Source organism: Dermochelys coriacea, chromosome 3 (assembly GCF_009764565.3).
Source record: "Dermochelys coriacea isolate rDerCor1 chromosome 3, rDerCor1.pri.v4, whole genome shotgun sequence".
Taxonomy (NCBI): Eukaryota; Metazoa; Chordata; order Testudines; family Dermochelyidae; genus Dermochelys; species Dermochelys coriacea.
Window position 1 is genome coordinate 132,308,264 of NC_050070.1, and position 23,697 is coordinate 132,331,960.

Here is a 23,697-nt window from a genome sequence, read left to right on the forward strand (position 1 = left end):
TTCAGGTTTTCTAAAAATCTGTATTTACACAATTTTGTAACAGAAGCTGACTGAATATTTTACAGTTGCATACAAATAAATTTATTTGGCATGAATGTAAAAAAAAGTATGGTGTGGGGCACTCTACCATTATTTAGCGCCGCTCCCCATTGTAAACAACAGGGCAGGGCAGTTGCATAATAACTGAAGGTTTTCACTCAGTACATTCTTTGCTTGCACAGGAAAATTACACAAGGCCCCAGATCCTGAAACAAGCAGCACATATACAGGCTGCAGAGAGAGATTTCAATGGGGCTCTGCACAGCTGCAGCAGGGCCGAGGCTTAAGCACGTGTCCTTTTCTTACCAGAGATGTCGAGGCCAGTTATACAGGGACATATTCAATATTTTACTTTTAGCAAAACAATTGATGGCATGGTCCTGCAATGTGTTGATCATCCTGAACTTAATCAGAGCTGAAGTTTCTCAGCTCCACACAAGATCAAGTTCTTATTGATTATGCAAATGTTAGGAAGGATACATCACGCAGTGTACTTTTTCTCCCCATGTTTTTTAGTTTTGTGGTAGTGGGTATAATCATTGTACAATTCCTTAAAGACTTCTCTTACACCCATCTGTAGCGATGCGTTTAAGAACTTGATGTCACGTTCAATGCAAAGGTCTAGGATGTGATACATTCCCTCAGTTAGATGTTTCTTTATAGCTGGAAGTAAGGTCACCTAGGAGATGAACAAAATCTCATGAAACTTTTTACTTTCCATAGTTAGTATATGCCAAGTGACTGGAAATAAAAGTACCGACAAGATACAATCCAAGGTATCAGCCCATCTAGAATGGTCTGTTAAACACCGTGTAAAATACTAGATAATAAATTATCTCCCCGATTTTGTAAACCTGATTTAAAACACAGCAGTAATATATAATCCTGTATATTAAGATTTGCAGTGGTGCTGAGTGTTCAGGTAAACGCTCTGTTATACTTGGGAGAATTTGAAATCATCCCAACAAAAAAAACCCTACAGTAAAATATTCTAAGACACCCATCCTGGAATAGATTTTTCCAGCAGTTTTTTTTGTACACCTCTTTCATATTCAGGAGACGGAACAATAGCCAACATATTAGCTGCATGCTGCACACTGAAATCTCAGTTAGGAACAAGTCCTTCTGTGAGCCTACATCTAAAATGGTTAGTTCGTTTTGCCTCTTCCAGTTTAACAACTGCATTTATCTAGCAACTTTTATCCAAGAATTTCAATTTGCTTTATAAGCATTAATTACAGAAGCCTTAAAGAACTCCCTCTCAGGTGTGTGTTTACTTGACCCATTTTAACCCTGTGGAACCTCAGGCACAGAGAAATTAAAAGACTTGCATAAAGTCATACAGCAAGCTAATGGCAGAGCTTGGAATACAACCTAAAACTCCTAACTCAGTCCCCTGCTGATCACTAGACACACTGTCTTCCCACAGCTGCCATAATCCCCATAACAAAGCTCATCAAGTCTGACTCCGGAGTGTTTTGGGGCTCTAGGCAAACTGGAACACATCCTATGATCATAACCCACTCACTGAATATTTTACTGCTTTTGGTTCAGGTGGCCTCTGGAGCTGATCATGCCGTTCTTGCCATAGAAATAGGTCTTATCTCTGCTGAATACTAAAATTAACTTGGTGCCTCCAGACCTGGGCTTCTGCACTCCCAAGCATATTGAAAACTGCATGAAAGGCTCTCATTAAAACTCAGAATTTTCCTCTCTTCCTGAAGTAATAAACTCTTCACTATGGAAGTGAACTCCTAATCACTGTGTCGGGTCCAGGCTCTCTTTCTGCCCTGAGGACACAGAGCAGTGAAGGGGCAGGGGCTGCCTTCTAAGAGGATGAAGAGCCAGCTGATCGTTGCACAGAAGGAACAGCATGAAATACCACTATAATTGAGAATTCAGATCAAGTTCATACCTAGTGTAAGCAGATGCATCTGCAGTGGAGTTACACCTGCTTACACCACATCTGAATTTGGCCCCAACTCCTCTTAACTGTCTTTACTTTACAATGCAATTCCCACTAACCACTATCTAAAAACCTTATGAGATTTACACAACTGCCACTGTGAGCTGGCAGTTAATTCTACCTACACACGTGTTATGGTCTATATAGTTAGCAAGACCAATTTACATTACAGAACTCTTGATGGGGGATGGCTAAGTGTGTGAAGAATTATTTCACCATTGCTGAATTATGCTACAGCTCTGATAACGCATGAAAGGTGAGATTAAGCATATGGAAGAGGCTGCAGGTGTACCCAGGGCCAATGATGGAGTTTTCTAGGGTTTATTTCAGAATAATTAATAAGTGTCTACATTTGTTGTGATAAATATTGATAAACTAGATTTTTCATCGGGGAAACTGCCCTTTATGATTGAGAGAGTAAAAGTGTGTGTGCAGCCTTTGTAAAAATCTACTTTGAAAAGGGGTTTCTCTTCTGTTCTCTCAAAGCACCATGAGAGGTCACAAGTGCTTTCTAGGATGTATAGGCCCAGCCCCTTTCCCCTTTGAGATCGATTTTTTTTTTTTAAAAAGAGAGAACTCCATGTCACCAATTCAGTAAGTGTCCCACCAATTCATTAACTCTCCTCCTCATGCTCAATTATTCCATTAACATACGAATCCCCAAACAAAGATTCATTTGTACAGTTATTTATCATCAACTAGTTAGGCATATAGTTACACCGCACCCTTTAGCTAAAGTCTCAAGGCCTTACGCTCTAACACAGAATCAAATAACTTGAAAATGTCCGTATGTGAAAATTAAAACAGACACCACTTGCAGAACAGTCAGTGGTTCTATAATTACGAGCATAGCTACTGAGCAGGTTTTAAAGAGTGAGGCTTAAAACCAGTTAAACAGCATGTTTAAACCAAAGAGATTCAAACATTAACTTTCATTGTTATTTGCAGAACAAACTTATGCTCTATATATGAAAGACTCTGTTCTGAAACACTGAGGCCTTGTCTAAATGAAGAGTTAGTTCCTCACAATAGCCTGCCGTGCACTAACTGAGTGTGGACCCTGCAGCCACACGCTAACAGCTTCATAGTGTGCTTTGATTTACTCTGCTTTGACCTGGGCATAGATCAAAGCTCACTAGGGATTTTACTGCACAGCAGCAGGATCCACGTGGACAGTTAGTGCATGGCAAGCTAGTGTGGGGTAGATTCACACCCCAGCAAAGTTTAAGATCAAGTGATGCACCCACTTTTTAAAACTTTGCCATACATACTGTCTTTAGGGAGAAGCTGCTCTTATTCAGAAACCAGTGAATAGTGGGATCTCGGTTTGCTTTATGGATTGCCCATCCAAATGCTCTAGTAATGTCTTTTGAGCAATGGTTGTTTAAAGTTTTAATTCCTCTTATTTTGGGGGGGGGGGGGGGCAGAGAATAGGAGGACTTGGTAAAAGAGCACCCTGCATTTACACTGACTGAATATTTCCCCCCACTCCCTTTCTTCACTCCTTCCTCACCTGGAGCCCCCACAGCTGCAATTTATACCAAAGCGGGATTTGCCTGGTCTTGGTGTCGGAGGGTGCAGTTTGTGGAAAAGAAAAGGAAAGGTAAAAACATAAAAATGATTACAAAGAGAGAGGAAGTAGAAGCTGGAAGCTTCCGCTGAGGATGTGGAAACAGGTAAAGCAGATAACAGATAGCGTGCTGCTGTGGATGAGTTACTCAACACTGCTAGAAAAAACAGGTAGGGTAGGCATGCCACAAAAAAGTACACAGACAGAAGTCTGAACAGCATGTGAGTGAATTGCAGAAGGACCTGGCAGCAACAACTTAATTTACCCCAGTTAGTCCTACTGGAGAAAAAAAGATAGGCAAGACAGGAGCAGCTGGATTTGTTAACACCAAAGTTATCCCTGTTGGGAGTTCCCTATGGCACTACTTTCAGTCACTCCTCTCCATCACCCATATTCAGCTTATTGCTGGGAATGGCTCTGACTGCAGAAGCTTGAGGAAACTGATCGTACTGAACATTACTTGAAAGGGTGGCCGAATTACGTGGGTAGCTAAGGACAAAATCGTCTGTTCAGCCAACTGAAGGTTCGGGCAGCACAGGTGGCACTCTCAGTAGCTGATACTCAAAGATTATCATAGTGTTAAAATGCAGCAGTACTTTGCAAGTATGATGTCAGTCTAGAGACAGCCTGAAGTTCTGCTCATGTGAGATGAAGCCCAGTGAGGCACCCGGCAAGCTGTACAGAAGTGGATTAAGCCAGACAACTGTGGAGATTTTTGATCCTACAGCAGTTGCTCCAGATGGCTGATGCAAAGATGAGGATTTGGATATTTGAACAGCAGCCAAGGAGAGCAAGAAAAACCCGCTTGGCTGGGCGACTGCAGAAAGGTACCTGAATATCAATGGATCAGGCCCAGAGAGGCTAGTACACAATGCAGTCCTTGGAAAGAGTTTGCTGTGAGACAGCCCTTAGCACTAGTACTCTCTAGAGCCTTAGCTGAGAGAAATTCAATAACCAGGACATCAATAATTAGGGTAAGTAGGCAGGATATGGAGCAGCTGTGTGTCCTGCACAGAAAGGAAAAAGGCCCAGTTGAAGTTTTAAACCTAGGACAGGGAGACATGTAAAACCCTGATCACTAGCACAAATTAATTACAAGAGGATTTTGCAGGCTTTGATGTACACAGGCAGTGTTCAATGAAATCCAAATTGGCTAACCTGGAACAAATTATTAATTCAGAAATTAAGTCTGGCTGTAAGGAACTACTCCATTGTAGACTATGCAAGAGCAAGAATATTTGCTTTCAGTAGAAATGGTTGAGAAAGATGTAACCATCCTAACTGCTTACTAGACTCTTTCCTCTGTTTAATTAATGTCAAATTCTTGGCAGTACTTCTAAAATAAGATTAGAGCCTGGTTATAGATTTTAGAGCACTAAATTATCGCTCTCAAACCAGAAATTTTAGTCTGAGGGTAAAATGTCCAAGAGAAACCCCTACAGAATGCAGGCAGAGAGCAAGGCATAAGATGTCCATACGGTCTCTGATAACTGCCACGGGTCGGCTCAAACTCAGTGCATGAGTGTCCTCAGGTTTAATGACCACAGCATGTCACCTTTCGCCACTCACCTTCTGAAAGAGTGGGCTGCCTTCAAACTCTCCAACTTCAACAAAGCCCTAGTCTTGCTGCACATGCCTATGTGGCTATCACTCTCTCTTTGATTCATAAGAAAGCTCAACCTGACCTGGAGTAGTAAACTTTATCCTCTAACTTTTTCAAGACACCACTGCCCCTTTGGGGAAGTGATATCATGTACCAGCCGAGATAATTCCAAGTACCTGAGATCAATTTGGGGAGAATTAGAACCATAGTTCAAGCCCCAGGTGTATGCAAAAACAAAACAAAAAACCACCACACCAGAAGAACCAGGAGATTTTGTAAAAAACAATTTTAAGGGGTAGATCATCTCAGGAACCTTTGCTCAAATGACCAAAAATTTGGAACACTAGCCCTACTCTGCATCCCTAGGAGGTATAGCAAATTTCAAGACATCCAAGTCAGCATGTGGATTTTTAAAAAATTTAAAGTAGTTGTCTTTTAAACAATAAGTGACTTTCAACCTGAACCTTATAATGACTTTAAGGTGGATGAGTTTATATTACCTTCTGCAGTTCAATCACGTATTGGGCCACTATAAAGACAGAAAACACTGTGAACTCCTCTGTTTTTGCAGCAATGTGACTATACATCCTTTCCACCAAGTGTGCACATTTCAATACAACTCCAAACTCATCTGTGCTCCCTAAAACAGAAGTCAAATTGTGATGCAAAATTAGGGGTTAAAAAAAATTGTTATACAAGGAAAAAAAACCGAAAACACAAAACTTCAAGTAAGACCAGCAACTACCTAGCCATGGTTTCATATTTTGGATTTGCCAAAATGCATTTTTTTAAATACAGGAGAGGTGAGAACAGAAGAGTGGTTTAAAAGCAACTGTGCCCTTATGAAAATGAACAATCCCTTACAACACTTTATAGACTCTCTTTCAAGGGCAATATTGTAAGAATAAAGGCATAAGGCTGTTTCAACTCCACCATACACTAGGATGCAGCCAACTTTTGTTACATGAATTCAAGCAGAGAGATGGGCGGGGAAGGTACCTCCCATGTTCCAGCCCTCTACCCAGTTAACTGGAAAAAGAGCAAAAACATCAGGTTTGGTTTTTTGTTTTGTTTTTTTAAGTGCCACTTACAGAATACTATATCAAGAAGCTGCTTCTTGATAATGAGACCTATTACATGGCACAATCTTCAAAGAGAATCACCATTACTGGAGACATTAAAAACTAGATGGGACAGAGGACTTGAATTTTCTGTAGGGAACAATCCTTCACTGGCAGGCAATGAGATAACTTAATAGAAATTAGGAGGAAAGTGGGGGGAAAAAAATCTAGGCATGTGTCTTGTTTTTTATTATTAAAATACAATAATTCTGCAGAGATAGACCAAGTGTATCTAAATCACGGGATTTCCTGAACCTGTAGCTTTCCACTGATTCTTCTTTTTGGAAAATGTGGATATTACTGAAATGTATAAGCCTCAGATTTTATGCCATGGGTGCATCAATGTATCATTCCTCTCTCTCCTTTGGAATATCTTAGTGTTCTTGCCTATTGCATATATATGGTTATAATACATACACACAAAATGGGGGTAAATTTCAAAGCAGTGAACTTGGTTTTAGCCACGTGAATTAATGGAGTCAAAGTAGTAAATCCCAAGTAACACTTTGAACATATACAAGATTCTGGTTTTGTATCTAACACACAATGATGAACACGTAGTCTGTATCATATCTAATATCTGCAACACAGGGCTCCGTTTAGTAGCACATCTATAAAGCCCTTTCCCAAGTGCGCTGGTGTAAATCATCAGCATTTGGAGCCACCACACCAGAAAAAACATGCCTTTCCTAAAACCTTCACTGACCTTATACAATGGGGGCTACTGTGGCCATTTCTGAGTGAGAATGCAAAGATTGGAGGGAGAGGAACCGACATAAGATACAAGGAGCCTTGCCCCTGTCTGTGTTGTGTCATTGTGCCGGGGCCAGCCAGGGTCACAGTTTGAAATGGAAGCACTATGCTAGTCTCCCAGGATGAAGCCTGGAAAGAACCTTTCAAAGAGCGTCAGAGTGCAGATTGCTACGTGGCTCATCCTCACTTCTGCCTATGTGGCCAGTGGCCCAAAAGCCATGATCTGGCCCTGGGACTTTGTTTCAACTTCTAACGTTACACACAGCCTGCCCTGTCCTGCACATTCTACTGTGCATTGCACCCACTCAGAGTCGGGTACATTAATGAAAACGATGACACAGCACCTCTGTCTCCTTTCTGTCGCCCCTCGTGCATAATAGAAACAACCAGCCTATTGAAACTGTTCAGGAAAGATGGCGCTGCTTTTAGCATCACCTGCAAGAACATCAAATGAAAGAGAATTAGATAAATACCTAATGCAGTACAGAAAAAAGGCTTTGAGGATGGTTCCTTTATTAAAGCAGCACACGCAGCATGACATTCAACATCCCAAAATAAGAGTGGATTTATATGCTTTAAAGGAAGGTACATCGACTGTAAGTGCTACAGGGAAGGGACTGTCTTTTTGTTCCGTTTCTACGGCTGCTGGCACAATGGGGTCCTGGTACCTGACTAGGGCTCGTAGGTGCTATGGTTAATACAAATAATTACAATCATCTCAAAGTAACCCCACATCCACAAAGCAGAGGTTGAAAGTTATGCTGTTTTATGCCTGGGGCATTTACTGTTGTCTGTCCTGAACCAGTGCTTGCCCAAGGGACCAGAGATTTAAGGACCAACACACTTATTCATCTGAAAACAGTTCGGAAAAATCAGCTTTCAGCTGACAGGCACTAGAGGCAAAAATTTTCAAAAGTGACTTACACAGCCAGATGCTTAAGTCCTTTTGATCTACAAAGAGACTTAGCCTAAGTGCCTATATCATTTAAAAAAAAAAATATGGAACTTGGGCACTTTTGAAAACTTTGGCCGAATCTAACTTTAGAGGTTTAGTGATAATTTGCTTCCAAATATCTGTTATTTCATAAACTCCACGTTTTCAACCTCCTGGTCATAGGTCAGGGATTGGCTTCTTAAAATTTCTGATCCCCCACCCTTCAAGCCCCTTCTCCCTTCACCTTAGGGTGACACTGCAGTATGGAAAACAGCACTTCATGAATTCCCAGGAAGATGCTCCCATACTCCTCCATCTTCAAATGATCCAGAGGGACAGTCAGAAGAATGCTGAATGCCAGTGTCACGTGATGGGGATTGGAGAGAATCTTTTCTCCTTGCCTCAGCAGGGCTGCTACTGTCTCCAGTATAGGAACAACAATGGTGGGAATCAGCAACTGGTCCTGACAAGCCTCTTTGGTTTGTAGCTACATGTGAAAAACAAGACAAGAACAATAAAAAAGAATTTCGCTGTCTCCATACACCCCCTTCTTTCACACCAGAGAATTGTACTGTTGCAACTTGAATAGCAGGAGTACACTGGCGCAAACTGCAACAGCATAAAGCCCCATCCATACTAATCAATCTGTGTTAGGCACATGCCGCGTGCCATATCCACATGCAGCATTCCCTGAAAGCACTGCAGGGTCTGTGCATTGTTGCATCTATCCCACAATCACAAAGAGAAGATGCATACAGAATGTATTATGCAGGGTCTATTTGCATCTGTTCATGTTTTTACACTGTTCCAGTGGATATTTCTGTCCTTCACAAGCATTGACTCACCCCAAGCCACTGCCAGACAACCTCTGGTCCCAGAGAGTCAGGCACTGTGATGGCAAGCACCAACACTACTACAGTTGGGTGCAGCACAGCACATCAGGAAACTGATTTAATTATTTTCATTCACTTAGTCATTTTTATATGCTCTTTTTTATTAGTTTGGCCTTGTAGCAAAGCAAAAAGCCAACAAACAGTTTTCTCCTCCTTTGGATCAGAAGAAGAGTTGCCCAGGCCTAGGGAGAGGCAATTCTCTAAGCCTCTCCATGTAGCCTAGTGAGACGCTCTCAACCTCTACACAATGCAGTGCAGCCCCAAAGATGTAATCTTCCTCAAAGTAATGGTGATGTTAATGAATGAGTGCGCGTGCCATGCTAATACACAGGGACATACTTGAGGAAATTTGGGCCAAACAGTGTAAATGGATCCTAGCCAAACTGATGTCAAATGTAGAATTTATTTTTTTTTTAAATTTATTTTTATGTATGTTTCAGACATAATTGTTACAGGCTCTGTCAAACAAAAGTGATAGGTAACTTATACCGTGGGAGTTACTTACAACTAAAGCTGTGATTATCTGTGGGCTGGTAAACCAGAAAGCTTTCTCTTTCTCTCCAGTTAACGGGCAGCTGAGCAGCAATTTGGTTAGCGTAACAGCTGACAATACTTCCTGCAAAAAAATGGATAAACAATCACTGCAAAAAGATAAATACGCTCACTTGAAATATGGCACTCTCAGTGGAAACATCACATTATCAGCAGCTCAACAGAATTTGCATTGAGCAATAATCACCTTAGCATTCTGTACTATATCTATTTTAAAAGCAAATCGTGACATTAACACATTTAAAAATAAAGGTAGATCAACTCATGTAGCATCCATTATAGATAATGGAGGGAAGTAGTGTGAACATACACATATGAAACTCACTTGTGGTTTGAGCCTGCCATATAACCAGCATAATGTCATCACATTTATCAACTAACATGTCATCACATATTGACTTATAAGAACTAAGATGAAAACATAGAACAACATATTTCAGCCTTACAATCCAAAAACATGTGGATTTCAATGCCTATATGCTACAGCGATTAGTGTTACACAAACCATGTAGAAAGATTAGGTTAGATTTTCTTTTAAATGGACATTATCTACAGAGATGACACACAGATGCCTTTTCCAAATGGGCAGGCCTGGGAGCCAGATACTCCTGAGCTTCAGCAAGGCAAGTCACTTAACCTTCCGGGGGAGGGGGGGGGGTCTATGCCAGGCTTGTCTGCCAAATTTCTTCCCAATGTTACAACTACCAATTCAGTTCCATTGGCGACAGATGGTACATATGTCACTTAATGAACTACTGGAAGATACTCAGATGCTACAGTAGTGAGTACAGTATAAGAACCTATACAGAATAGAATAGTGGGAGCACTAATATAATCAGTGCTTCACTTAACTGCTGGTGTTTAAAAGCACCGTGCCACCTGACCGTGTTCAGAGTAGGTTTGGACAATAAAATGCTTAAAATGCCAGTGGCTGCAAGTCTCTTGTCTATGCTACAGCTTTGGTGGTAACAACAGTGGGAAATTTTTAAGTGATAAAACCTTTTGTCTGGTCTTGGTCTCAGTTTCTCCATCTGAAAAATGGGGATAATTGTACTAACTTACCCTCCTCCTCAAAGCAGTCTTGTGACAATCAGTACATTTGTGTTTGTAAAGCACTTTGCCAATGAAAAGTGCTCAGTTAGTGCTAAGTAGCATTGTGATAAGCAAAGAACCACCCACACTACAAGAAATGTATACTAGCATGTGCCAATTTATACCTACAACTGCAAAGAACAGACCACACTAGGTGTGACTTTTAAATGAATTAGGCAAATCTTTGTTTTGCGTGACTGGAGTTCATGGACTGACCAGCTTCCTGGTAATCACCTACAAAATTATGACAAATTTTTCTGGGTGCTGAGTCTGAGGACTCTACTGGATAACACAATAGGAAACAAAATTAAAGCTTTTATTTGGCCAGTTTGTAATGTTAGAATTAACACATAGGAGTCGACTTTCAGCATTCTCTACAGGAATTCACTGATGTGAGACTCCTGTTAATGTTACTGGGAATTAGAGTGCTAAATGTCTTGGGATCCTACTGAAAGCTTTCTTCATAGCTAAGAAGTCTCTCTCTTTTTCATAGTGTAGTCTATCGATCTCAGGTATTTCAAGGGCACTCTTCATCACAGTACCTAACCACCACTTTTATTGCCATGTAAGTTACCATGAGTGTGCAGCATAACAAACACACATTTAAAGCCAAACTCCTATGTCTTCCTCATGTCATGTTCACGTTCTTTCTTCCTGCCCATATTATCAGATACCATCCATGTTCTATTGCAGTTCTTAAAGCCATGGAGAGAAAACTAAAGAAAATAAATTATAAGAAATAAGCCCAAAGTTCCCTACTTTAGGATTTTGTTTCCAAATATTGCTAACTTCAAGTCCTTGGAGCACCAGCCTCATCATAACACAGAACTCCTCAGTAGTGCAGCTCTCCACCAGCTGGGTCATCAATTCTGTCAGCTGCATTTCTAGATCTTGAATCACCTGGACTGTGGTGCCAGGGCCTGCATATTCAAGAGACACAAACACGTCTGAATTGTTTATCCACCTGGGGAACTCCCCCCCCCCCCAAAAAAACCCTTTCAAAATCAAGCCTTGAAAAGGAGCTCTCTGTGAGTGACTTTTTAATGCTCACCCGCACAGAATTGCTTTCTCCCACCTACCACAGCAGCAGTGTGTCATTCAGAACATTCCCATCCTACTGTTTATCCTGCAGTCATTATCTTGATTAAGTGCCTTCACTCTGTGAAAACGCTATAATGAGGCTTGTTCACAAGCTAGGGGAACAAGCTGATCACAAGCTACAGAATATCAGGGTGTTGGGAGGAGAGCCACATATCACATGAATATTAATTGACAATGCTTAGATCTCTGTTTAGCAGTGACCAGGTCTCCTACATATGAAGTCAAAAATTATATTATTTATGACTAGTTTAAATTTTGGTTTACTTTGCAAGCATATTTATCTGCTCCACAAACACCCCAAATGTAGCAAGTAACTCCTTGGATTTGTGACAAGATTTTCTGTAGGAGAAAATAATTTTAATCTATTTAAAGCCTGGCACTTCTACACATTTCATCAGAGAATCTCAAAGCATTTTATCACCATTAATTATGCCTCTGCACTAAATATATCAGCTTTGTACATGAGTAGAGTCTGGTATAGCGATGTTAAGAGGGAGTCAGCAGAAAAGCCAGGGTCAGAACTTGGTAATCCTGACTCCCAATCCTGTTTTAACACTTACATCATACTGCCTCGTATAGTGAATTCTGTAACTGGAAAGAATTGAGATACACAGCGTGCAAGAAATATTATACATAGACACTATATAAAAATCTATTTGCAACTCAACTAGCAAGAGCTTCAGCCAGGCTCACAAACAGATTTACAAAAAGGCTTCTCCACACAGAATTGTACTACAATTACTCTGTTAAGGATTAAGCGCATTTGTGATTCCCTACCAAACGGGGTAATATACATTTTTAAGATCACTGTAGTAGTAAACTAGACTAAATCAAATCTTTCAGGCATCAAAGACAAAAATAATATTGCCATTTTTTTTGGTACTACTACACTGCACATGTGCAACGTCAGTTTAGGTTATATTTTAAATGAGGCAACATAACAGTCATTAGATCACACTGACAGTCAGAAGACCAGGTTCCCCTAATTCCAATTCTGTCACTGGCTTACTGTGTGCAGGTGATAAAGGGTCTGGCTTTCTGAGAGGTGCCGAGTACCCACAGATATCATGGACTTTGCCTGGAGTATATTGTGCTCAGCACCTCTGAAAACCAGGCCAGTAGTCTTTCTGTTCCTCAATTTCCTCACCTTTAAAAGGAGATAATAGGTATCTACCTTTGCAAGGCCCTCTGAGATCTTCAGTGAAAAGTGCCGAGTTATTTAACTAAGCCAATCCATTAACTCCTTCAGTGATAGCTGCTATACCAGATACATAAGACCAAAAAAAATGCATCTTCAGAGCAGCTCCAAAAAGTTTGACCACATTTGGTGAAATGGTCCTAAACAGAATATTTCTACAGGGGTGTTTCTCAGTGCCTTGGGCCATCATTTATAGAACAGTGTAGTATCATTTTAAAAAGGGCTAAGGGCTACATTTTCAAACCTTGATAGATTTGTGTCACAAAATATACATGTGCACACACAAAACATACATTAGCTTAGGCAAAATACATATTTTTGCATAAAAATGAGCACTGAGACACATAAGTAACTATTTCTGTGAAAGCAAGGAGATCAAAATAACTACATGGCTGACATCCTCAAAGACCTTCCAGATGAGACCACTACCAAGACAGGTCAACATTGCGCCCCAGTCATGACCACAGTATCCCTCTAAAAACTTCCCAGTTTGTTTTTTAAAAAAGATAGGACCAATTTACTGATGGACTAGCATACGTGGACATCTTGTGACTTTCTTAAGAACCTTTTGGATGCTTTTACCCACCCCTGTATTTCAAAATTAAACAGAGGAGTTGAAGAAAAAGAGCTCTGTACCAGCAAGTAGTTTTTTTACAGCATGGAACACAGTGAGAGCAGTCTCTTCTCCAGGATACAGATCTGTTACTGAGCAGAAAACAGTTAAAAACTGCAAGGCAGAGTGAAAGAACTGGAGATGGCCTTCCACAGAGGTCAGCTCTCTCAGTATCTGAGTGTAAAACTTTTGATACAGTTCAGTGTGGGAATACTCCCGATATTTTCCTGGGTCTTTAGGATTCTCTTGCTTGCCTTCCATTTTCATAAAGCCACCAATGTACATGTAGCTCAGATCTGCTTTCAGTAGAGTTGAGACAGCTGGGATGAATGTCAAAGGCAACGGCTGGTCTTTGGTGAGGTTTCTAAGGCAGTGCTGGATAGCTGTTCCTGTCTGGAGGACTGTTGGCTCCAACAAAGCAGACAGCATTTCTGTCAGTTGTTGTTTCTTCTCTGGCTGCTGCTGGAGGTACAGAGTCAGAACATGGCAGAGTGTGGTTAGCGGTACTAGGAACAGCTGATTGACTGCAGCGTTCCAGCGATTGCCTCTGTCTGCATCAGCATATGGTTTGCAGCTCGCTAGGAAAAAAGTGAACTTTTCCAAATTGAGTTTCAGGCTCTGCTTCTTTTTGACAATCATCTGAAGAAAGCATTCCAAAAAGGTTTGGATCACCTGGAGAAATTCTGCCCAGGTGGGAGTGGTCAAAACATCAGCAAAGCAATTGCTGGCTGCAAACAGGGCGGTCATAACAGCCTCGAGAGCATCACTGGCATGAAAAACTTTAAAGATAGAGTTGACACTTCTGCCAGTCTGTAGGCATGTTAGGAGACGGAAGCAGGTAATTAGAAACTTCAATGATAGCAACTTACTGCAAGAGATGTTAGCTCTGGTATTGGCTACCAAGGATAGCAGCAAGAGAAAACAACGGGTATGGTCTGAAGGAAAAAGACTGTCAAGTTTCAATGCTGAAATCATCTCTAGTAAATGCAAAAAGCTTTCTATCTGGTCTTCTTCCAAAGTAATGGGGGAACCGGCCCTTGTTAACAACAATATATGTTGAGCAATGTTTTTCATTGTTGTCCAGCAAATGAAGGGTTCATCCTTTGATTGATTGTTTTCTGACTGTGCCTCCCCCATGCAAACCATTTTGCAAGATGAGAGGACTTCCTCATGCCATGGTATATTAACTGCAGACAGCTGTTGAATAGGCTGATCTGCAATGCCCTGAGTAACAGAACACAACACACTAGAGCACTGCTGAATAACTCGGCTTATAAAAGCACAGTGAAGCACCTTAATTTCTGGAAGAAAAATACTATGCAGCAAAGCTTTAGAAACCTTTTCAGCTGTGATGAAGGAATCCTGATCTGCAGAAACTCCTGGAGCTCTAGTTGATGATAAAGTCTTCAGAAGCACATCAGCAATATACTCTACATCTTTCAGAGAAAGATGAGGAATCAGGATTGTTAGATTTGAGACTACAAGGTACCAATGTGCAGTGGGGTAGGTGAGAGCATTTATTGCACTAATGTTGCCATTCCAAGGTTCGGACTCTTCTGTGCTCATGCTTGATCTTCCAGAATGAAGGATGAAAGCTGCGGCATGCTGCAAGGTGCGAAGATCAGCCTCAGTCTGAAAATTGGTTTGCATTAAGATCTTTTTTATTTTCTGAAGCATGAGCAGTTCTAAGCAATATTTACTAGGTGAGCAGAAACTACTTGAGAATCTCACTACCCTCTTCCAACACTGTCTATCCACGCCAGGGAGAAGGGCTGAGAAGTCCCAGCTCTCTGCAGCACAGTCAGTAACACCACCAGCTGCGTCAGCCAGTCGAGACACATATTTGCTGCAGTTTCTACTAAGCAGAGCGTCAACCTCCACCCATGTGCAGACAAGGAGGAGCGCAGAATCACTGACCTTTTCTAGCCAAAGCCCTGGTTTATTTTCGTCTGCCCAGTGATTCTTCAATAGGTCCAGCAATGGCTGGATTACTTCTCTCTGCATCTTGTCCAACAGACTCTGAGTGCGAAGAACAACAGGTAATGGGGTGACATTATCCAAACTCTTCATGTTGAACAGAAAAGTGTGAAGCACAGAGATCACAGACAACAGCTTCAGTGCCACATCAGAATCATCTTTAACATCAGGAATTATTTGAGTCTGACACTTCTCCAATATGAGGAACAAAATATCCAGAATCTGGTTGGGTGGCAGCTCGAGGAGGCACTCACGAAGCTTTGCCATCAGCCCAGCAGACAAGACTGGCAGCCTTAACTCATCAGCAGCTGGACGGCAGATCACAGAGAGAACCTCTTCAAAGAATTTAGGGAACTGTCGCAGCTTCGTGTAAGTCTGAAACAAGGCATTTATGAGAGTCTCTTGGGGCTTCTTTGTACGTGGCTCAGAGACCTCTGCATCAATCCAAGCTGAGGCCACAAGGTCATCCAGATCAGGCTCGACAATTAAATGATTTAACGAAATCAAGGTCTTGAGACACCTAAACCAAGCTGGGATGGAAGCCTGTGAGTGATTCACCAACATTTCTGCCAGTTTGCGGTAAAACTGGAACTGGGTCTCTTTGTGCCTGATCCGGTCAGCGGCAACATTATAGATATCATTGCTGAGCACCAAGTTCAGGAGCTGTTCCACAGCAAGCAGTTCTGTGCTCCAGTCCACTGGCGAGAGCATCTTCTGCCATAGATCCTCCTGCAGGTGAGAAATCCTTAGACAGCCAAAAAGCCTGGTGAACATGTGGAAACAGACCATGTGGTTTTCTGCCTTACAGTAAGAATCCAAAAAGAGCTTATAAAGCAGAGGTACTGAATTTGCTACTATGATCACCTGGAGTGCTGATTCACAAAAGCTAGCATCCTGGAACTTGGACAACACTGTATTGACTGGCATCAGAATAGTTTTAAGAGCCTTTTTCTTTTTCTGTTGCGGTTCCCTTTCTGGCAGGAGCTCCTCTCTGTAAGAGGACAAGAGCTCAGGCTGGAAAATCCCAGCCTTCAGCACAGCCTCTACTTGGTTTCGGATTTCCCTGCTCAGATGCTGACGTACACGGCCATCATCAGCTGGTGTCCACGCTCTGGCCATAAGCAAATGCCTCAGGAACAGACATGGTTGAAACAAGTGGCTGGTCACTTGCCCAAACACACGATTTGGGTTGATCTGTTGCCTCTGAATCAGGAGGTACTGACCAAAGGTCAGCTGGAGGACATCAAACAACTGGGAGGTCACAGCATCTTCTGAGGTCAGCCATTGACAGGCCAGCCAGGAGAGCTTGCTTAGGAGATTCACCATCAGCTCACATTTTGCTGTATAGATGATGGAGAGAGGTGGAGTGGAAAGGATGCCCCTGCAACAACTTAGCACTGTACCAACATTTCCGTGGGATTTTTGAACACAGGACTCGGATATCCTTTCATTTATGACCTGAAGATAAAACAACAACAACAACAAAAAAAGCATCACTATCAACCTTGCACACAGACACAAAGGTCATTGGGGAACAGACAACAATCTTCTATATGCTGGACAGCTCCAGCTGGACATATCAACAGCACTTAAATAATCATTAGTAACAGAAGATGGGAAGGACATAGACCCACCAGTGGTTATTCTGACCCCAGGCATAGACAATTGATCATTTTCAGACTGTAAATTCTTCAGGGTAGGGACCATGTCTTTGCATGTGTCTGCACAGCATCTGACATGAGACCCCATTCCTGACTGACTACTGTAATAGGAACAACAACAACAGCAATAATGATGCATGATAGTCCACCTCATTCTAACAGTGAGGAAACTTATTTAGTGCTGTAGAGAAAAGAAAGGCAAGATGCCCTCCCCATCCCAACAAGGTCTCTGCCAACGGGGGGGGGGGGGGGGGAGAGAAATTCCCTCCTTATCCCCAATTGGACAACCTATTTAGCAAGGATCTCAATTAGTAAGCAAATAATTCAAATTATACTCTAAAACAGCCATATGATCTCCCAGAGTTTCCTCTACTAATATGCATTTGCAAGCCTTTAACTCTTTCTCACGAGTAGTCTGAATGAAGTCATCAAGGCTACTTGTGAGAATAGGGGTTGTCTGACTGGGTCTTTACTTACTAACCAAAATATTTAATCCCGTTCCATCCCTGATGGTTTGGGGAGGGGAAAACCTGTGTGAAATCATCCGAGTATGAGGCTATTGGGAAGTGTTGTTGCTTTCCATCTTTGTTCTCCACAAATATCAGCTGTCTTGCAACAGAGGGGATAGAAGAGAAAATAAATACAATGGCCTAAAAATGTAAGCTAATTAGCCATAACTATTTCATACAACACCTACCCCTAAAAGGAAGAGTCATATATTGTATCACATACTGCACTGATATTCATCACTTAAAGAGTTTGGTTTGAGTTACCTGTGCAATCAAAAAACTGAGGTTGATTGTCTTTCCATCCTTTAAGAGATTCTGTAGTTTTCTGCTATGGAGAATGTTATCCAGGTACATCCAAAGTTTCTCAACAATTTCATCCTCCAGTTCAAGTTTCTTGTTGTAATATGAAACCAATGCATGGCTCACCCAATCAAGTAATACCTGTGTAATTTAAACAAACAAAAATATACAGCTGTGCGTGATCATCTTTACCTCCATGGGAAAAGGTTACAGAACTGTAGTAGCCACTTCACACCTGAGAATTGCGTGGACAGATGCCCATGAAGAATGAGCTTGATGTGGACACAGAAGTCTGTCTATGCAGTTCTCCAAGCAGGATCAGGGCTTATATTTGTAACACAGTTTCGAAACTCAATTTTGGCTCCCTTCACGCTCTAACCTTCATAATAGAGCTAGTTTCAAGGGTGAAAATGTTGGAGTGCCTTTCAGCTTCTCTTAAATCAGCAGAGAAAATTTCTCACATGAAATTTTTATATCAGTGAGGACATTTTTGAGTGAAGGAACTTACGAAAAGAATTGTGGATTTTCACTTTATAAAAACTGTTCTCATTTCCAAAATGCAAAAACAGCTTGTCCTAAAGATTTCAAGTTTATTTAAAATCTCGATCCCCAAATAGAATGATTGCACAGGCCTGATTTAACTTTTTTGGAGTTCCTATTTTTTCAGTCTCTCTGTGATATTGATAGATAGATGTATAGAGAGAAAAAAAAACAAAAACAAAAAACCCTCTGAAGCTTTGCAACCTGTAGAGCTTACAAAATCCTTGGGCAGGGTCTGCTTTGCTTACAAGGTGTACAGACATAGTCCATGTACTAGAGGATCTGCAGACCAGACCTGAATATCTTGTAAATTCCACAATCACCACTATACAGTTACAAGCTCCAAAGGCCCTGTCTGACCTGTAAAGGATTATAAATGTCATAAGTCAGCACTGAACTTTCAAGGTACATATATTGCAAGCTCCATGCTAACCATTATGAAGTTTCCAGCTCTTACAAAGCCTTCAGACCTACAACTACAGTTATAGAAGAAGCACATACTGTAACCCAGTGAGCCAAATTCAAGGAAACAATCTCTGCTAGCAAAGATGATAGAGTTTTTAAATTCTGTGAGAGGAATAATAAGATAATTTTAAAATTATTAAAGCCACTGAAGCCAAGTCTCCCAGGAGAGTAAAGAGGAAGCCTTCAATTTCTGCTCCATTTTTGTACATAGATGTGAAATAAATAATTATTTGTCCAAGTTCTTAAGGAAGATGCTTTGAAATAACATTTTAAAAGTTTTACTTTTCTTTAAAAAGCTAAGGAAATGTAGGCAAAAACCATTAAAATACAATTAAATTGTATAATGTTGGTCACTTAGCCATTCTATTAAAGGTTAATTTCATGTCTTAAAGCAATTCATAGGACAATTAAAAACAAAACAAAAACACTTTTACAGATCCTTCTTGTGCTAACTTCTCAATTAAAATGCTAGCTGGTTTGATAGCTGGGTCAGCAGGCAAAGCCCACCAAACGATGTAAGGTCTGCCCCCCTCAGGTGAAAGGAGGAGCCACAAGTCAGAAATCAACTATTTACAGAGAACAAAAAAACAGATCACAGGATCAAAACATGGTATCCAGAGAGGAACACCGCACAGAGAATGTGCTGGACAATAACCACTACTCCAAGGACGAATCCAAGGAGCGAGTGATCATGCTGCCCAGAGTCACACAGATAACGTGCCAGGAAACAGGTCTCACAGCCACAGAGAACTCTCCCCCACCAGTCCAATTTCCCCCTCCTGGACTGGTGGATGGTCATTTTAGCCATTATCAGGAGACGGTTGGCAAGACTTTGCGGGGCCATGTAGGAAATGTGATGAAAGATGCTAGCCTTACAACTCTGGAGACAGAGATCTTCAATTTATCCACAAAACAAGTATTGCATGGACACTGCATCTCTCTCCCCTCTGCCCCATGAGCATGTCCCAATCCTGAATTGGAAAAACCATCTTTAGATATGAGAAGGTAGTTCATTCTTTAGCCCATTCTATACTTGGACTTTCTACTGAAGCCACTAAACAAAACTTCCATATAACTGCCTCTTAGTGGTCATTGTTGTGATGGAGATGAAAGCCTATTAGGAAACAGACTGGTCTCCTTCACAACCATCAGCAGCAACAACTTTCAGTTACTCCCTATTGCAGCTGTATTTGCGCCAGTGCCTACAGGTGAAAGACTATGCAATGCATCATTCATCCTCTGAATCAGCTTGGTCTCCACAGCAATAAATTGGTACATTTTTCTGCATTTGACAATTAAAACAAATTTTAGAAAAACAACAGAAAACCATACTTGTTCTTTATTTGGAAGAAAGCACTGATGGGAAATCCATGCAAAGTGAGCTAATTTGATTTTGTCTTCCCAAGAGGTTTTTGCACTTTTCAGCTTCAGGTGAATTCCTGAGTAAATTGCAGCCATAGAGACTACTATTGTATCTGAAACATCAAATATTCACAAAAATATTAGATGCACTTAAAATAAACATTAAAAAGAAGGATTTAAGAATACCAGAATTAACGGTTATTTATCTCTAGTAAAGCAGACTCTTATTTGGGCTAGCCCTACGTTCACTCGGCTTTACAATGCAAGAGACCTGGGTTTGATAAGCAGGTCTGGTCACTGAGGATCCAATCCACTGAAATCAGTGGGAACAGCGTTGGATACCAGGCAAACTAGAGCCGGGAAAACTGAGAAGACAGCAACATAAACTGGGCCTTTTTATGAGAGGTGCTGAACTACCCAACATTCCTCCGAAAAATCACAGGAAACTGTGCATGCCCATCACGCCTCAGGATCAGACCCATCCAGTGCTTAATTGGTCCCAAGGTTTGCCAGGTGTGAGCCCCGGCACCTCTAGGCTTGGCAGTTCATAGCCCGGGCACCGCCAGGCTTGTTGGACCAGTTATGAATGTAAAAAAGTTGCTTGAGCCCCGGCCCCGCAGTGCCTTTGAGCCCTGGCCCCTCGTCCATTACACAGCAAGCACCGCCAGTGCCTACAGCTGAACGGAACCCGCCGCTCCAAAGGTGAGCCACGGGGTCCGGTACATACCGGAAAATAATGGACCAGATTCAGTTACGTCCAGCCAAGCACACGGAGCAAGTGCCGGCTGCGGCGGCTGCCGTACGCCAGACCCACCCAAGGGTCACCTGAGACCACGGACCCCACCCACCCCACGCCCGCAACAAGCCTCGGCTCGGGCCAGCGTGATCTCGCCCAGCTCTGAGACACGATGTCCAGACGCCGCGATGCAGCCACCCGCCGGGGGGGGGCCCTTCCCGGGCTGGGGCCCGCACCGCAACCGAGCCAGCTCCGGCCCCGCAGCCCGCTCCCCGGCTGCCGGCGCTGCACAAGCCCGGGGGCAGCTCGCTCACGCCGGCCGCAGCCCGCGCGCAGGCTCCCGCCTCACCCGGCCGCGGCTTCCCGAGTCCCCGCACACACGTGCTTCCGCCCCGCGGCCTTTGCCCTTCGCCCGCTCAAGGCGCCAGGCAGCGCTAGCCGAGCGCCGGGGCGAGGGCCTCCCATTGGTGGGGGTGCACCACGCATGCGCTGTGGCAGCCGCCCCAGCTCTCCTCGCTGGAGCTCGCTCTCTCTCTCTCTCTCTGTGTCAGTCAGTCATGGAGCGCCTGCCTCGAGCCGCGGCGGAGGCTGAGGCAGCAGCAGCGGCAGCCAAGAGAGGCGGCGCTGGCTGCGCGCGCGCTGCGGAGAGCGGCGTCTCGCGCCGGCGGGCGCAGTGACAGCGCGAGCCCAGGATTGCGCCGTGTGCCCGCCGCAGAAGCCGCCGCCGCCGCCGCCTGCGATGCTCAGTGAGTGGCCCCCCCGGGGCGGAGCGCGCGAGCAGGCTGCCCCGTGCAACGCGCCCGGCAGCCGTCCCGGGCCCTGGGAGGGAGAAGGAGGCAGGCCTGGGCTGGGGGGGCGGCGCACACCGCTCCGGGGATGCAGCTGCGCCCGCCTGCAAGGGGACGGGAACCAGTTGCCTTCCCTGCAGCGGTGCAGCCTCAGCAACAGGGAGCGGGATGAGGATCCTGCCTCCCCATCCGCTTCGCCTTTGCTCCCTCTCTCTTGCTTTTATCTCCTTCTTCCTCCCCAGCTTCCTGATTCCCCCTGGCGGCTGCTGCCTTCTCTGCCCGTGGCTTCCCCCCCTCTGTGCTCTGCACTGATTTTATTGGCGGGTGGGGGGACTATCAAACTGATTCTGCCCTGAAAAGTGACCCTGTAAAAATGGCCCTGTGGGACCCCTTGATTATTGTGTCTCAGTGATTCTAGGTCACAGGAGTTCAGCTTACATGGAGCAAAACCATAACTTTTGTAAATGCCAGCCCTACAACCAGAGTCTGGGATCTGAAGATCAAGCTGGGGCTTTCCTGTTTTCATCAGAGCCAGCACTAAAGGCCCTGCAGGCCCAGTTCTGCCCTCAGTGACACCTGTGCAGCCCTATTGAAGGCTAATCAGGTTGCCTCGGTGGCACTGAAGGAAAAGTTGGTCTGCAGAATCTCGTGTTGTTGATGATGCACGAGCAGGAAAAAAAACCAGCTTCATTCCCAGGTTGTAGGGCTGGGAGTTATGAATGACTTTTTACTGAGCACATTTGATTTGGGCTCAGTGAGACACAGGGAACCACAAATTCCCATTCTTACAAAGCTGTCTTCCAAAATACAACTGCAGTGTAAAAACCAAACTTTTCTTACGTGTTACAAATAAATTCTGAAAGTGTTAAAAATTCAGGATTTATTAACAATCTATTCTATGGATTTTTCTTTTTATGCTTATGCAATGAAAAATGAAATTTATTTTCGTTTTCTGGTCTTCATGCGCTTGCTCAGTGGTGTTTTGTTTGGGTTGCAAACATTGTAAAGGAAAGTTATTATTTAAAAATACTCTTTCGGTTGGGAGGGGGGAAATTCATGGAAATGGGTCTGTTGCTCTAACTTTGTTTTTACAAAACCTAATTTTGGAGTAAGATTTGACCCCACAGTTTCACTTTAAGGAAGGCAGGGATGTATTAGAATTTGAAAGGAGAGGGTGATCTATTGTGGGTGGAAATAAAATAGATCATGCTCGTGCGGGACACAGGAAATAAGGCAGACAAAGCTTGCCATTTAATCTCATTCTTGAAACTTCCTTCATGGGGTTGGTCAAGCTTATTCTATGGACTGTGCCCAAAATACAGGTCTGGTGTAAATGGACACAACTCCCACTAAAACCACTGTCTCCTCTATTTCTGAACCCAAACTCCAATTCTCAGTTGTCAGTGACCCAGGCAAAAATATTGGAAATAATTATTTTTTTTTAGGAGAGTCCATGTACTTCTGTAAAGTGTTCTGGGATTATAGTTTATCTGAAAGCCCCCATACAAAAATGAAGTTACGTTGTACTGCACATGGACTCCAATTTTGGTGCCTCTCAGTAACAGAACATTGACCTGAAAGCGAGGATTTAATTTGGGGATAAAAGGCAGTAATACTCTGCCTCCAAGTCAATGCCTGACACACCATTCAATCTGCAGATGTTCAAAATATGATCACTGGTGCTCTGCTGAGCTGGTCAGGTTTGACTCTTCATATGGAGGCTTGTATACACAGTTCTCAACAAAGGCAGAGACCCCAGTTCTTGCAGTCATGTGATGAGTTCAAAATCTAAGCTGGTTTCTGAAAAGTTGTTACTAGCCCTATTGTATGCGAAGAAAGCTTGAAAACATGGACAGAACATAACTGCATTAGGGTCTGCCTGAGTCTGAAGCAGCTTCCAGAAGGAGAAACGACAACCACTGTA

At 42.9% G+C, this 23,697-nt stretch overlaps 2 protein-coding genes across 13 annotated transcripts in view; one reads left to right on the forward strand and one right to left on the reverse strand.

The window, feature by feature from the left end:
- The window catches only part of URB2 (URB2 ribosome biogenesis homolog), a 25,285-nt gene continuing 1,588 nt past the window's right edge, over nucleotides 1-23,697 (reverse strand). Inside the window, exons 1-10 of one of the 12 annotated variants that reach the window (XM_038394449.2) lie at nucleotides 21,335-21,474; nucleotides 20,220-20,362; nucleotides 17,847-18,023; nucleotides 13,459-16,870; nucleotides 11,283-11,443; nucleotides 9,385-9,495; nucleotides 8,231-8,473; nucleotides 7,397-7,487; nucleotides 5,679-5,818; nucleotides 1-718 (exon numbers count right to left, since the gene is read on the reverse strand). In XM_038394449.2, the coding sequence (XP_038250377.1) occupies nucleotides 521-718; nucleotides 5,679-5,818; nucleotides 7,397-7,487; nucleotides 8,231-8,473; nucleotides 9,385-9,495; nucleotides 11,283-11,443; nucleotides 13,459-16,870; nucleotides 17,847-18,023; nucleotides 20,220-20,345 (4,659 nt within the window). In that variant the 5' untranslated portion in view covers nucleotides 20,346-20,362; nucleotides 21,335-21,474 and the 3' untranslated portion in view covers nucleotides 1-520. Of the gene's footprint in view, nucleotides 719-4,406; nucleotides 4,583-4,863; nucleotides 4,876-5,678; nucleotides 5,819-7,396; nucleotides 7,488-8,206; nucleotides 8,474-9,384; nucleotides 9,496-11,282; nucleotides 11,444-13,458; nucleotides 16,871-17,846; nucleotides 18,024-20,219; nucleotides 21,314-21,334; nucleotides 21,475-23,697 lie in introns of those variants that run through there. The other 11 variants (XM_043511347.1, XM_043511349.1, XM_043511348.1 and 8 more) reach the window with 11 other exon arrangements.
- TAF5L (TATA-box binding protein associated factor 5 like) overlaps nucleotides 21,595-23,697 on the forward strand; it is a 25,802-nt gene continuing 23,699 nt past the window's right edge. The window contains exon 1 of the mRNA XM_038394455.2: nucleotides 21,595-21,731. The gene's annotated coding sequence lies outside the window, so the exon portion shown is untranslated. The remainder of the gene's footprint in view (nucleotides 21,732-23,697) is intronic.